Source organism: Chrysemys picta, chromosome 10 (assembly GCF_011386835.1).
Source record: "Chrysemys picta bellii isolate R12L10 chromosome 10, ASM1138683v2, whole genome shotgun sequence".
NCBI classification, from domain to species: Eukaryota; Metazoa; Chordata; order Testudines; family Emydidae; genus Chrysemys; species Chrysemys picta.
Genome location: NC_088800.1, coordinates 17,481,344 through 17,493,767, shown reverse-complemented (window position 1 = coordinate 17,493,767; position 12,424 = coordinate 17,481,344). Strand labels below are relative to the sequence as shown.

At 40.1% G+C, this 12,424-nt stretch overlaps 1 protein-coding gene across 2 annotated transcripts in view; it reads left to right on the top strand.

Moving 5' to 3' along the window:
- EFL1 (elongation factor like GTPase 1) overlaps nucleotides 1-12,424 on the top strand; it is a 151,078-nt gene that overhangs the window by 107,490 nt on the left and 31,164 nt on the right. For both annotated transcript variants that reach the window (XM_005307231.5, XM_065559341.1), the window contains exon 18: nucleotides 7,978-8,987. In XM_005307231.5, the coding sequence (XP_005307288.2) occupies nucleotides 7,978-8,987 (1,010 nt within the window). The remainder of the gene's footprint in view (nucleotides 1-7,977; nucleotides 8,988-12,424) is intronic.

Sequence of the window (12,424 nt, the reverse complement as noted above, 5' to 3'; positions counted from 1 at the left end):
CGCCAGTGTAGACAAGGCCTACAGTGTGTTTTATTAGTAATGTTGTTAGCACCCACATACTTACCCTTCCTTTTCTTTTAAACCAGCAGCTCAACCTGCCTTAGGTGCAGTTCAGGAAATGAGGCTATTACTACGATGCTAATTTAGGGCCCTGGGCCCATTCCGACTCCTATCAAAGCCAATTCCCCTTTGAGTCCTATGGAAGTTGGAGTGGCCCATAGTTATAAAATTAGGTGATCTATACACATTTTTACTATTACTCTCTATTATACAGCTTGAGTTGTAGGTTATATATAAGTATGATTCAGTATGCACTTTTCACCAGATCACCCAAAGGGGCCTTCAGTGAGGGCTATTAATGAACATTCAACATTCTGAACAGCCAAAATAGCTAGCGGTAGTTAAGTCACAAGAATTTTTTTTGTAATAGGGAAAGTTTTTACTTGTGCTTGTGTTAAACTTTATTCTCCTACTGAAAATAGGCTAAACTGTTTTTGCTGAATATCAAAAGAAGATGAAAATCACCTTTTGAGCAAAAAACAAGCCTGGGAAACTTTCTAGTTAAAGTTTCTAGTTTTCTTCTAGAAAGTTTCTGATCTGGATGATGGGATGGATTGCACCCTCAGCAAGTTTGTGGATGACACTAAACTGGGGGGAAGAGGTAGATGTGCTGGAGGGCAGGGATAGTGTCCAGAGTGACCTAGACAAATTTGGAGGATAGGGCCAAAAGAATTTTGATGAGGTTCAACAAGGACAAGTGCAGAGTCCTGCACTTAAGATGGAAGAATCCCATGCACTGCTACAGGCTGGGGACTGACTGGCTAATCGGCAGTTTTGCAGAAAAGGAGCTTGGGGATTACAGTGGTCGAGAAGCTGTATCTGAGTCAACAGTGTGTCCTTGTTGCCAAGAAAGCTAACGGCATATTGGGCACATTAGTAGGAGCATTGTCAGCAGATCGAGAGAAGTGATTATTCCCCTCTATTCGGCACTGGTGAGGCCACATCTGGAGTATTGCATCCAGTTTTGGGCCTTCCACTACAGAAATTGGACAAATTGGAGACAGTCAAGCAGAGAGCAATGAAAATTATTAGGGGGCTGGAGCACATGATTTATGAAGAGAGGCTGAGGGAACTGGGCTTATTTAGTCTGCAGAAGAGAAGCGTGAGGGGGGATTTGATAGCAGCCTTCAACTACCTGAAGGGGGTTCCAAAGAGGATGGAGCTAGGCTGTTCTCAGTCGTGGCAGATGACAGAACAAGGAGCAATGGTCTCAAGTAGCAGTCGGGGAGGTCTAGGTTGGATATTAGGAAAAACTATTTCACTACGAGGGAGCTGAAGCACTGGAATGGGTTACCTAGAGAGGTGGTGGAATCGCCATCTTTAGAGGTTTTTAAGGCCCGGCTTGACGAAGCCCTGGCTGAGATGATTTAGTTGGGGTTGGTCCTGCTTTGAGCAGGGGGTTGGACTAGATGACTTCCTGAGGTTTCTTTCAACCCTAATCTTCTATGATTCTATGAAAGATAAAAGTTTTATGAATGACTGAAAAAAAGTCAAAATAGAAACATTCATGTAACGTTAAATGCAGCAGTAACTTTCATTCTTACTATTATTCATAGCTAAGGTTCTAATTAAAAAGCAATGTGTAGAAGATAACACTAGGAAAAAATAATCCCTATTTATTTTGGATTTTGTTTGTGTTAATTTCCTTCTTATTACATAATTCAAATTAATATGTACGGTAGATGAAAAATAAACTTTAGGATGAAAGCTTCAGCATCAAAACATTTTTATAGCTTTTTCAACTCTTTTCACTCTTCTTATTCTTTCTAATATTTCAGAGCCTTTCAGCTATAAGGGCTCAGTCTTGTAGTCACTTACACACAAGTATTTTACTTTCTTATTCACGTGTGTTGGTAGGATCAGGTTAATATTTCCAAAGCTGATTTCCTATCTGACAAACAGTATTTAATTTGTAAAACAGAGATGTTTGCCAACCTCAGAAGGTTGATGGTGAGGATCAGTGATTTTAAGTGTACAATATTTTCAAAATATAAGTGTTATAGTATTTTCCCCTCCCACATCACCCCAATATGCAGACTGTTTTCTCCTACAGTTTTGTAGTACTTTCCTTTTTTAAGATATTCCGTCTGTCTTTTTTATCAATGTTAGTTGAACCCTGGGAACAATTTCTTTAAGAAAATTGCTGCTGTACAACCAGAAGAATTTAGGATAAGTCCCATTGCCTTTCAATGAGACTTAGCCTCCTAAGTACCTGTGCAATTTTTGAAAATAGGATTTAGGCTCCTAAGTCACCTAGTCACTTTTGAAACCTTACCCTATATATTGATTGCAGTAAGTATGGATCTAAAAGGAATTTGGCCTATATCTGTGGGAATGTACAGAAAAGAGATTTAAAAGTCTGGAGATTAAAAGGAAGTTCTGAGAGACTGAGTCTCTCAGAACAGAATCTCCATCATGGAGGATATGATGTAACATTGTTAGTCGAACTTTTCAAATCTGGAAAACAAAATTTAGTTTTCTAATTATATATTTAGAGACCCAGATAAAAAGGGCACTAATTTTCAAAGATGCTAAACTTTCATGGAAGCCAATGAGAGCTCAGCATCTTTGAAAATCAAGCACTTTTGTTCAAGTGCTTAAATATGTATTCAGGAGCCTAATTTTAAGAATCCATGTTTCAAAGTTTTAGTAATTGCTTTTATTTTCTTTCCTATTTAGCTGAGTTTATAGACTAACATATCAGATCTTTCCAGGAGACTCAAACAGTAAAAAGTTAAGCCTCACATCATCCTTAAAATGTAATTATCCCCATTTTACAGATGGGAAGCTGAGGCATAGATTGGGTATTACCCATTGTGATGCAGGAAGTCTATGAAAAAGATGGAAATAAAATCTCGATTTTTCTGGCTTTTAGTTCTGTGCTTTATATTGTCTCTCCTCTTTTATTTTAACCTAGTTGTTGATGAAATTTCTAGAAAGGCCTAGTGATGAAAACGCAGTGCCAGGAATTAGAGATTTTATCCCTAAATCTAATACAGATTAGGAGAAAGGCCTCCATCTCTGCCTCAAAGAGGTGCAAGTGCTAGAAAGCACTTAAAGACTTAGGCTGTGACCACATTAGAGAGCTTACAGCGGTGCAGCTGCACTGCTCTAAGCTCTCTAGTGTAGCCGCTCTAAGACAATGGAAGAGAGCTCTCCCATCAGTTTAATTATGCCAGCCCCTCGCGAACGGCAATAGTTATGTCAGTGGGAGAAGCTCTCTCGCCAGCATAGTGTTGTCCACACCGGTGTTTAAGTCGGCGTAAGTATGTTGCTTAGGGGAGTGGCTAATTCACACCTGAGCGACATAACTTTTGTTGACTTAAGCTATAGTGTAGCCATAGCCTTAATGTTGTATGTTTCACTACATCTGGAGGTAGTATTGACCCATCTGTGTCTCTTTACAGTTATCATTTATAAAGCATTTGTCTCCGATGCAAACAGATGTGTCTCTCTGTTCTCCTTGATTCTTCCTACCATGCAACAGGGACCCAAACTGAGAATGGTTGCTAGAGTGTTGCGATTCCTGTCATTTTATATGATTTAAAGGTTAACTATTGTAAGTGCTCTAAAATCCAAATGTTTACTCTGATTGCTTTGAAATTTGGTGTACCTGTTGTGGTAGCATTAGGATCCAAATTTGGGGTTATTTGACTGAGTTGTTCATGAGTTGTAGGGCTCCCCCCAAAATCAGTTTCACTTTGCTACCGTGTACAGTTAACCTCATAGGTACTAATGACCAGATGAATCACAGACCTCTAGATGGCTGTGAAATCATCCTTCAATTAACATAACTAAGGAGAAGTTAATCACAAGCCCTGACCTAGGAGAGAAGGAGTTTTGGACTGAGTGGCTGGAAGTTGCTACAGTTTGAGAGTCATGGGTGGCAATTTCATTTCAGGGGAATGTAATCAAAGACTTTGGGCAGAAATAATTAGACATGTGAATGCTTTCTGGAAGAGGTGGGGCATTAGATGGTAGAGAAAGGGATACTAGAGGAAGAGGGATTTGGGGTTACAATGAGAGAAGGAAGACAAATGGGATGTTAGGGGAGCTGAGAAGGGGTTAGGGACTCGAGTGAGGCATGGCACCCCATGCTGTGCTAGTGCACCCCAACCACCCTGTACCCCAGCTCTGTCAGTGCACCCCAACCCTCTGCCCCGCTAATACACCCCAAGCATTCTTCATTGCACAGCTCTGCCAGGGCACCCCAACCACTTTGCATTACATAACTCTGCCAGTTGTACCTCAACCATCTTGCCTCCCAACTCTCTGTACCCTCCAGGTCTGCCAGTGCATCTCATCATCCATGTATCCTAATCAACCTGCACCCCTAGCTCTGCCAGTCCGCCCCAACCTATCTGCACCACCAGCTTTGCCAGTGAGCTCCAATCCATACACTCCAAAGCTCTGCCAGGGCACCCCAACCACCCTGCATGCACTACCCTGCTCCCCAACCTGCCTCGAACCCCACAGCTCTGCCAGTGCACCCCTCACTATGCTTCACGCCACAGTTCTGCAGTGCATCCCACCCCTCCCTGCACCCCCAGTTCTGCCAATATACCTCAACCTTCCTGTACCCCCAGCATTGCCAGAGCACCACAGCCCCCCACACCACCATCTTTAATAGTTTTCAGTGGAGCCCTGTGGGTAAGAGTGAATCGTAAAAGAAAGTGAAGAGCTTGTACAGCTGTTGAGTTGGCAGAGTAAAGGTATGATATACACCTCTACCCCGATATAACGCTGTCCTTGGGAGCCAAAAAATCTTACCCCGTTATAGGTGAAACCGCGTTATATCAAACTTGCTTTGATCCACCGGAGTGTGCAGTCCTGCGCCGCGTCCCCCGTTTCCCCCTCCCCCCCGGACGCTGCTTTACCACGTTATATCCGAATTCATGTTACATCAGGTCGCGTTATATCGGGGTAGAGGTGTATATTAAAGGGGCAAGTTGGGGTATTGCTGAAAGGGGACAGAGGTAAGATTGCATGGGGAACCTTAACTGCATTTCTAAATTTTCAAGAATTTGAGTTTTGCTCAACTCAACATTCTGCAAAGGCAGAGCAACCTTAACTCTTCATTGACATAGTTGTTTGCCATTGATTGTTTCCTTCATGTGAAAACTCTTTTGGAAACTTCTTTGACAACTACAGTAACATAGAAGATTAAGGAGTCCATGGAGGTACCATTTAAAATTGCATGTGTTTTTTCACTTGCAACTTGTTTTTCATTAAACCAAAATCAGGAAATCTTGGCTAGTCCTCTTGCTACCCTTTTAATGAACCTATATAAACCTCCTACGTGTTTGAGAGCGATGTTCAGCTCTGTGCTCTAGAGCCTTATTAGGGGAATGTAAAAAGTGTGCTCTTTCCTTTGATAGCATTTGCCTCGTACCACCACATCCAGTGTTTTGTAAGCTTAGAATCTTTTCATCTGACTTAAATTAAGGCATTATCACCTTGTAGTGAGAAAGCATTATAATGGAAGTCCTTAGACCGAAGGTAAAAATATTGAATTTAGTGCTGGTTGCCTCAGTGATGCTATGCTTCATTTCAGGTTCCCCTGAAGCAACCATTCTGGCATTTTCTATTCATGCTTGGATGCAGAACAAACTCAAACACAATCCTGGTCAGACTCTTTTTTTCCAAGAGATCCTCACCCTGTGGCTTTTTGACTTTTGGCAGATGCCAGTTGTTTCTGAAAGAATCTATTTCAAAACAACTTCCAACGCAAGGAATTACACCCTGTGTGAAGATTCAGTACAAGACCTAATAAAAAATTAAAACACACCACCATTGCTGGTCTCAGGGAAACAGAGCCAATATTCATTAAGGATAAAACTCTGTCCTCAAGGCTTGGCTATGTTTATTTGGAGTAAGCTGTTTCAGAGCCCCAAAATGTATATAATCCACACAGAGTAAAATGGAGGAGTCAACTGTCACTCAAAGTGGTCAAAATTGATAATTTAACTGTGACCCTTCTTTTTGGGTATACCTTATTTAGTGCAGAGTCCTACCTTAATTTACTTGCATTGTGACTATTGGGTACCGGTCAGTAGTGGGGTTACTGACTGGATGCAGAGGGTTGGTCTGTCTGGGACTTTGATGCTGAAGCATGTTTTCTTTCTGATCATTGAACTAGAATCAAGGATTAGAAAAGTTTCTACTGGTCCTGAAAGCATTAGTACTAGTCCCACCAAAGTGCATTTATGCCAAGGCAAATCATAACCCATTGGGTCTTTAAATCTTGCATATCATCTAATACATTATGTTTTCATTATCTTGTTGAATATTAGGTATATAATATTTCTTAGTAGTTTAATGAAATTTTGTTAATTTAAGTATAATTTCTTGTCTGAGAAATTTACAAGTGGCAGTTTGAGTCCCATGATGCTTCTGACATTATAAGCATTTTTTGTTTGTGCCTTCAAAAGCTGCTACAAGCACCCAAGACTGAAAAGAGATGAAGGGCTTCCTGCAGAATACTCACTTCGAGAAAATGAATTAATGGAAGCTAAATCTGAAAAGAAATGTCCATTCATTATTATTTTGGTGATGAACAATATATTGACACTTCAATAATCGTGCTTATAAATGTTTTATGGCATACTGTGATGTTGCTGAAATTTCTTGAACTCAGAGTAGTTGTGTTCTGCTTTGCCCTTGCTCTGTTCTGTTTGTCTTTTGTTTACAAAATAGCTTTTTTTGAGCTGTATACAGCACCTCTCGTCAATTTATAAAAAGTCCTTTTCAGAGCATATCTTCAGATTATTACCCTAAAATAATTACTTGTATAAAGATTTCTGAGATGCTGAGTAGCAGAGAAGAACAGAAACAGCATAATGGGCAGATGGAAGCTGAGCTGATGGGTTCAGATGATTTTTCCTTTCTTTGATATCTGTTTGGAAAGATCAGTCAATACTTTAAATAGATTTTAATTATGATTAATTAATAAACGAATAATTAATCAACACCCTAACCCACTGTATCCCTATCCTTGCTGCTCTGTTTTTCTATGGCCTGATGAAGACAATGATAAAAACTTGCCTTTTTTCACTTAGTTTAATAAAGGGGTTCACCAACAGCTTGGTGGTATTTTTATTGTATTTTGATTCTTAGAACCTCTTTAATAACCTTTCCCTTTTTTAACGTTCTGGACTCTTATGAACTGCAGTAATAGGTCATTGGCATTCCTTCTGCTGTGTAACGGTTTAGTATTTTTCTGTAGTGTCAAATTTATTTTAATTATTTCCCCTAGTTACATTTTATGTTCTTGTGTCTGACCATCTTGTGTGGTACAGTCTTCTTGCTTATACAAGAAGGCCTCTTGAAACCAATTATTCGCTTTCAGATGTTTTCCATTTAGAGCTACTGTATAATGTAATGTTTTTCACTTGAGATGTATTAGTTAAGGGATTTTTGGATAACCAAACAAATAAGCATAGAAGAGATTGTTACTAACTTCTAGCGTCAGAGCAGTGCTTTATGCAATATGTTTTGGACTAGATTATGATCTGATCTATGGGTCTGCAAGAGGGAGGGGTAGCTAAGAAGCCTTCCGTTTCATAATCATAGTCCTTGCACGCACAGAACAAGGTTAATACCAACAGTGGTAATCACCTCCCAAAATGGCGTAGGGACATGACCTTACATCTCTCCCCAAGAGCTAATTAAGCTTGCCCTCTTTCAAAAGGTATTACAGTGGCCTTGCTTTCTTTTTGAAGTGCAGTGCCTTCGGACACTCCCATTGAGGGTGTGCTTTTGCACCAGTTCTACAGTAGCCAGAAGCTAAAATGCCACAGTCTGGCCCTTCCCCCCCCCCCCCCCCCGGTAATTGGGTTTATTTATGGATACTCGCTTCACAATATAGGGCATTATTTTAGGAAGTTTATAAACTAATATTTTTATAATTTTTTATAGGTTTGCAAAGATACAAATTAGTGTATCAGAACCAATTATCCCATTCAGGGAGACAATAACAAGACCCCCAAAAGTTGACATGGTGAATGAGGAAATAGGAAAACAGCAGAAAGTTGCAGTCATACACCAGGCTAAAGAGGACCAGAATAAAATCCCTGAAGGAGTTCAGGTTGATTCTGATGGCCTCATAACAATGTCTACACCAAATAAATATGCCACTCTCAGTGTAAGAGCCATGCCACTTCCAGAAGAGGTAACTCAACTCCTTGAAGAAAACAGTGACTTAATTCGTACTATGGAGCAGTTCAACTCATCTTTGAATGAGGATAAAAAAATGCATGAAATTAATCAGAAGATCCTTGACAGGATCCAGGAATTTAAACAAAAATTAGAGCAAAAGCTGCAAGGAAGAAAGTGGAGAAATGCTGTTGATCAGATCTGGTCATTTGGCCCACGAAAATGTGGGCCTAATATTTTGTTAAGTAAATTTGAAGGCTACAAAAAAACGGTGTGGCAGTGCCTTGATAAGACTACTAAAGAAGTGAGTAAATATCGAGATTTTGACAACAGCATAGTAAGTGGGTTTCAGTTGGCTACGCTTTCAGGTCCCATGTGTGAAGAACCTCTCATGGGTGTCTGTTTTATAGTGGAGAAATGGGACATGAGTAAAGCAGAAGAGCAAATGTCAGCTAATAGGCAGGATTCTGAGGAATTGGATGCTACAGAACGGACAAAAAATGAAGATCAAGTCACCTCTCTGTCAAGTAGTTATCCCACTGAATCATCCAGCGAAAATAAACTCCAAGATGGCAGTCAAGGTAGTCCAAATTCGTCTGAGAAATCAAGTAAACGCAAGGGGGAAACTTTGCTTGCAGATTGTTATGGCCCTTTCTCTGGACAACTAATTGCCACCATGAAGGAAGCTTGTCGTTACTCATTACAAGTGAAACCACAGAGACTTATGGCAGCCATGTACACATGTGAAATTATGGCCACTGCAGAAGTTCTAGGTAAGAAAGAAAATATAAATAATTCTATTGCTAAATGTTAAATCATGTAGTTTTATGCATTAGACTGTGTCAGAGAGCTTAACTTAATTAAATGTTTTACCAGAAGTATTTTATAATTGTCCAGTTGATGACTACCATGAATCTCTGGTTCTCTAGTAGAGATATCATACTGAAAAATAACAAAAGATCTTTATGCATTTGCATCATATAGAAATAGGAATATAATATGCTTCTGGAGACACCAGGTGAAAGCATTCATTGCCTGACAAGAATTAAATTGCAGCTTTAATAGGCACACAAATATTAAAATACTGTTCCACAATTTAAACATTTATGCTTTTGTGGTATCCAAGAGGCATTGAGCATTAAATATAAAGCTGAAATCATGCTGCAAAAGATTGAAAGGAAATCCCTCCTTCCTGTAGCCAAGTCTTAGTTGTAGGTCCCAGGTTCCCATTGATTTAAGAAGTTAAAATAATCAGTGGTGTATTCAAGTAGGATAGCAGGAAAAGTAAGATAAAAAGGGAATCCTAAGCCCTGCTTCACATCCAGTTAATAGCTTTTTCTGCTTTTTTTTAACCTTCACTTTTTTCCCACTAACATGTAAATTACTCATTTGGCAAACCCATTGAATGCCAAACCTGTGTAATTTACATTACTTTATTACTTACACCTACTTAAACCCATTTTATGACCTACTTTCATCACCATTTGTTGCTTCTGATTTTGACCCAGAGATTTCCATGGGAGTTTCAGCCACTTACTGATGCAATGAATTTGGCCCAGTACATTGAGGTTATATTTAAACTAACTTTCCAAAGCCACAAATGTATTTACTTTGACTTAGTACAAACTACTGCTCACAACTGAAGCCATAGTGTATCCCACACACAATACTTTAAAATAGAGCTAAGATTGTAAATAGATATAGGTTGGTAGCAGTTATACAAAACAAGAAACATGAGATTGAATGTGTGTGGTAGTAGTTACTGAAGAGAAATGCTTTGGATTTAGGTAGTGCTTTGTTTACCTTTCATGCTTCCGTTTGATGCGAGAGACACTCTGAGATCCGAAAACCTGGAATAGGTCTCATACACAGGCTGAGGAGGGAGGCACACAACAAACTTAACCTAAATGTGTTTCTCTCCATAAAAGTCTATCATGAAATATGACTTTCATATCTAATAAAGTAGCTTTTATAACTTAATCTATTCTGTGCATTTAAGACCTCGCATCAAAGCAAGAGATACTTATGAACATAAAAGGGTAATTTCAACCACCCATCTTCCTCTACTGCAGACTGCCCATGTACAGCAGAACTGGTATAGTCCTGCTGGATGCTGAGGTGCACCCACCTGCCCAGCAGTGTATCCTGCTCTGTGTAAGCTCCCTGTGCAGCAGAATGCAGCATGTGGGTGAGACTGGGGCATCTGCGACCGTTGCTGGTTCAGATCCTCCTGTCATTCACCCCATGGCATCCCCCACTTTCACCCTGACAGCCTCCTGCTTGCGTATCTCCTCAGTGTCCATTTTGTCTACTTGAGTTGAGTGCTAGATTATGGAAATTGGCCAAAATGGACTGAAATGGCTAATAATGCTATTAAGAAAGATGAGAAAGTTGGAGAAAAGAGTGGGTGTGTTTTAAAAATGAGATGAAACTACTCCTGACGTGTTATGTAAGAGCAATTTTATATTTTTCAGTGTAGCCCTGGAAATAATGTCAGACTTTTCCAACATCCAGCAAATGCATGTTTTAGAAGTATTCCCCATTACTGCTTCAGCAATATATATTACCTTTTAAAACTTCCTGGTTCTCTAACTACATAAGATTTTAAGTAAATACACCAATTCTGAAACTATAAATTCAGTGTAATTTACTGCTGCTTAAGGCTATGATTTCACTGCCAAAAAAGGTGAGGTTTTTACAGCGAGATAACTAATGTATGTAATGGGTTGGGTCACAGAAACCCCCTTGGGAACTGCCAACTGATGTGCCAAGACTACTTCTGCCCCTACTTTCCCTGCCAGTTTGGGACTCCAGCACCCTGTCTTGTTGAGCCAGACACGCCAGTCTGCTCCAACACAGACCCAGGGTCTAAACCACGTGCCCCAAAGCTGCAGACTTAACTGAAAGCAACTTAAGAAGTGTTCCTGTCTTTAACACTCAGATGCCCAACTCCCAATGGGGTTCAAACCCCAAATAAATCTGTTTTTCCCTGTATAAAGCTTATACAGAGTAAACTCATAAATTGTTTGCCCTCTATAACACTGATAGAGAGATATGCACAGGTGTTTCCCCCTCCCCCCCAGGTATTAATACATACTCTGGGTTAATTATTAAGTAAAAGATGATTTTATTAAATACAGAAAGTAGGATTTAAGTGGTTCAAAGTAATAGCAAACAGAACAAAGTGAATTACCAAGCAAAATAAAATAAAACACGCAACTCTAAACCTAATACAGTAAGAAAACTGAATACAGATAAAATCTCACCCTCTGAGATGTTTCAATAAGCTTTGAGCACAGACTGGATGCCTTCCTAGTCTGGGCACAATCCTTTCCCCGGTACAGTCCTTCTCCTGTAAAAGCCCACTGTTTTTGGCAGTGAAGACATTATAAAAATGGGAGGAGGGGCAGAAATATGTTGTAAGCTTGCATATGTCTAATTGAATGGGACTTCTTTTAAAATTAGATACATGGATCTCACAAACACCTTCTAACTTTCCCACAAGCATCTGCTCCTGTCCAGTAGATTTAATGTTTGATTACTTTACGTCATTCACTACAAAACTCCTTCTATACCCACTTCTTCTCCTGTTTTCTTAAACAGTTCTCTCTTCTGGAAAGCTCCAAATACATCGTGAACCTTCTGAATATCAGATGCTCAGTGATTATTTAACTGGTGCTCCTTGTTGATATTGCTGTCTTTCTGTTGCACAGCTTCTCTCCTCATTCGTTACTAATGGGGTAATGCTCCCCACCTGAGGAAAATTCAGAGGCTGTCCAGTGTTTTTGCTGGAAACCCCAGAACTAAGCTCCGCCTTTCAGCTCAGGCCACCAGATTTGCTGCCTCTGGCCTGGAACAAGTTCGTGGTTCAGTTTCTCTTGACCATTTTGTTGTAAAATCTTTATTTTTATATATTTTCATGCAATTGCAACTTAGAATCTTCCTCCTCCCCTGGATTGGATAAATAGCAGCATGGAGATTTCAACCACCTGGATCTGCTGCTACCGCACCTCCTTGCGGGACTCCGCTGCTCCCACTCAGGCATGGCAGAGCTGTCCTGCAAACACCTGCCTTAAATCTAAGCAGTGTTCCCTATGTGAGACAGCATTTACAAGCACTACAGAGAGTGAATTGTTCCCAGACAGCCAATCCTCACACTGCCAGAGCACAGGAGTCGGAGTCAAACAAGCATGTCAGGTCTCCCCCCCTG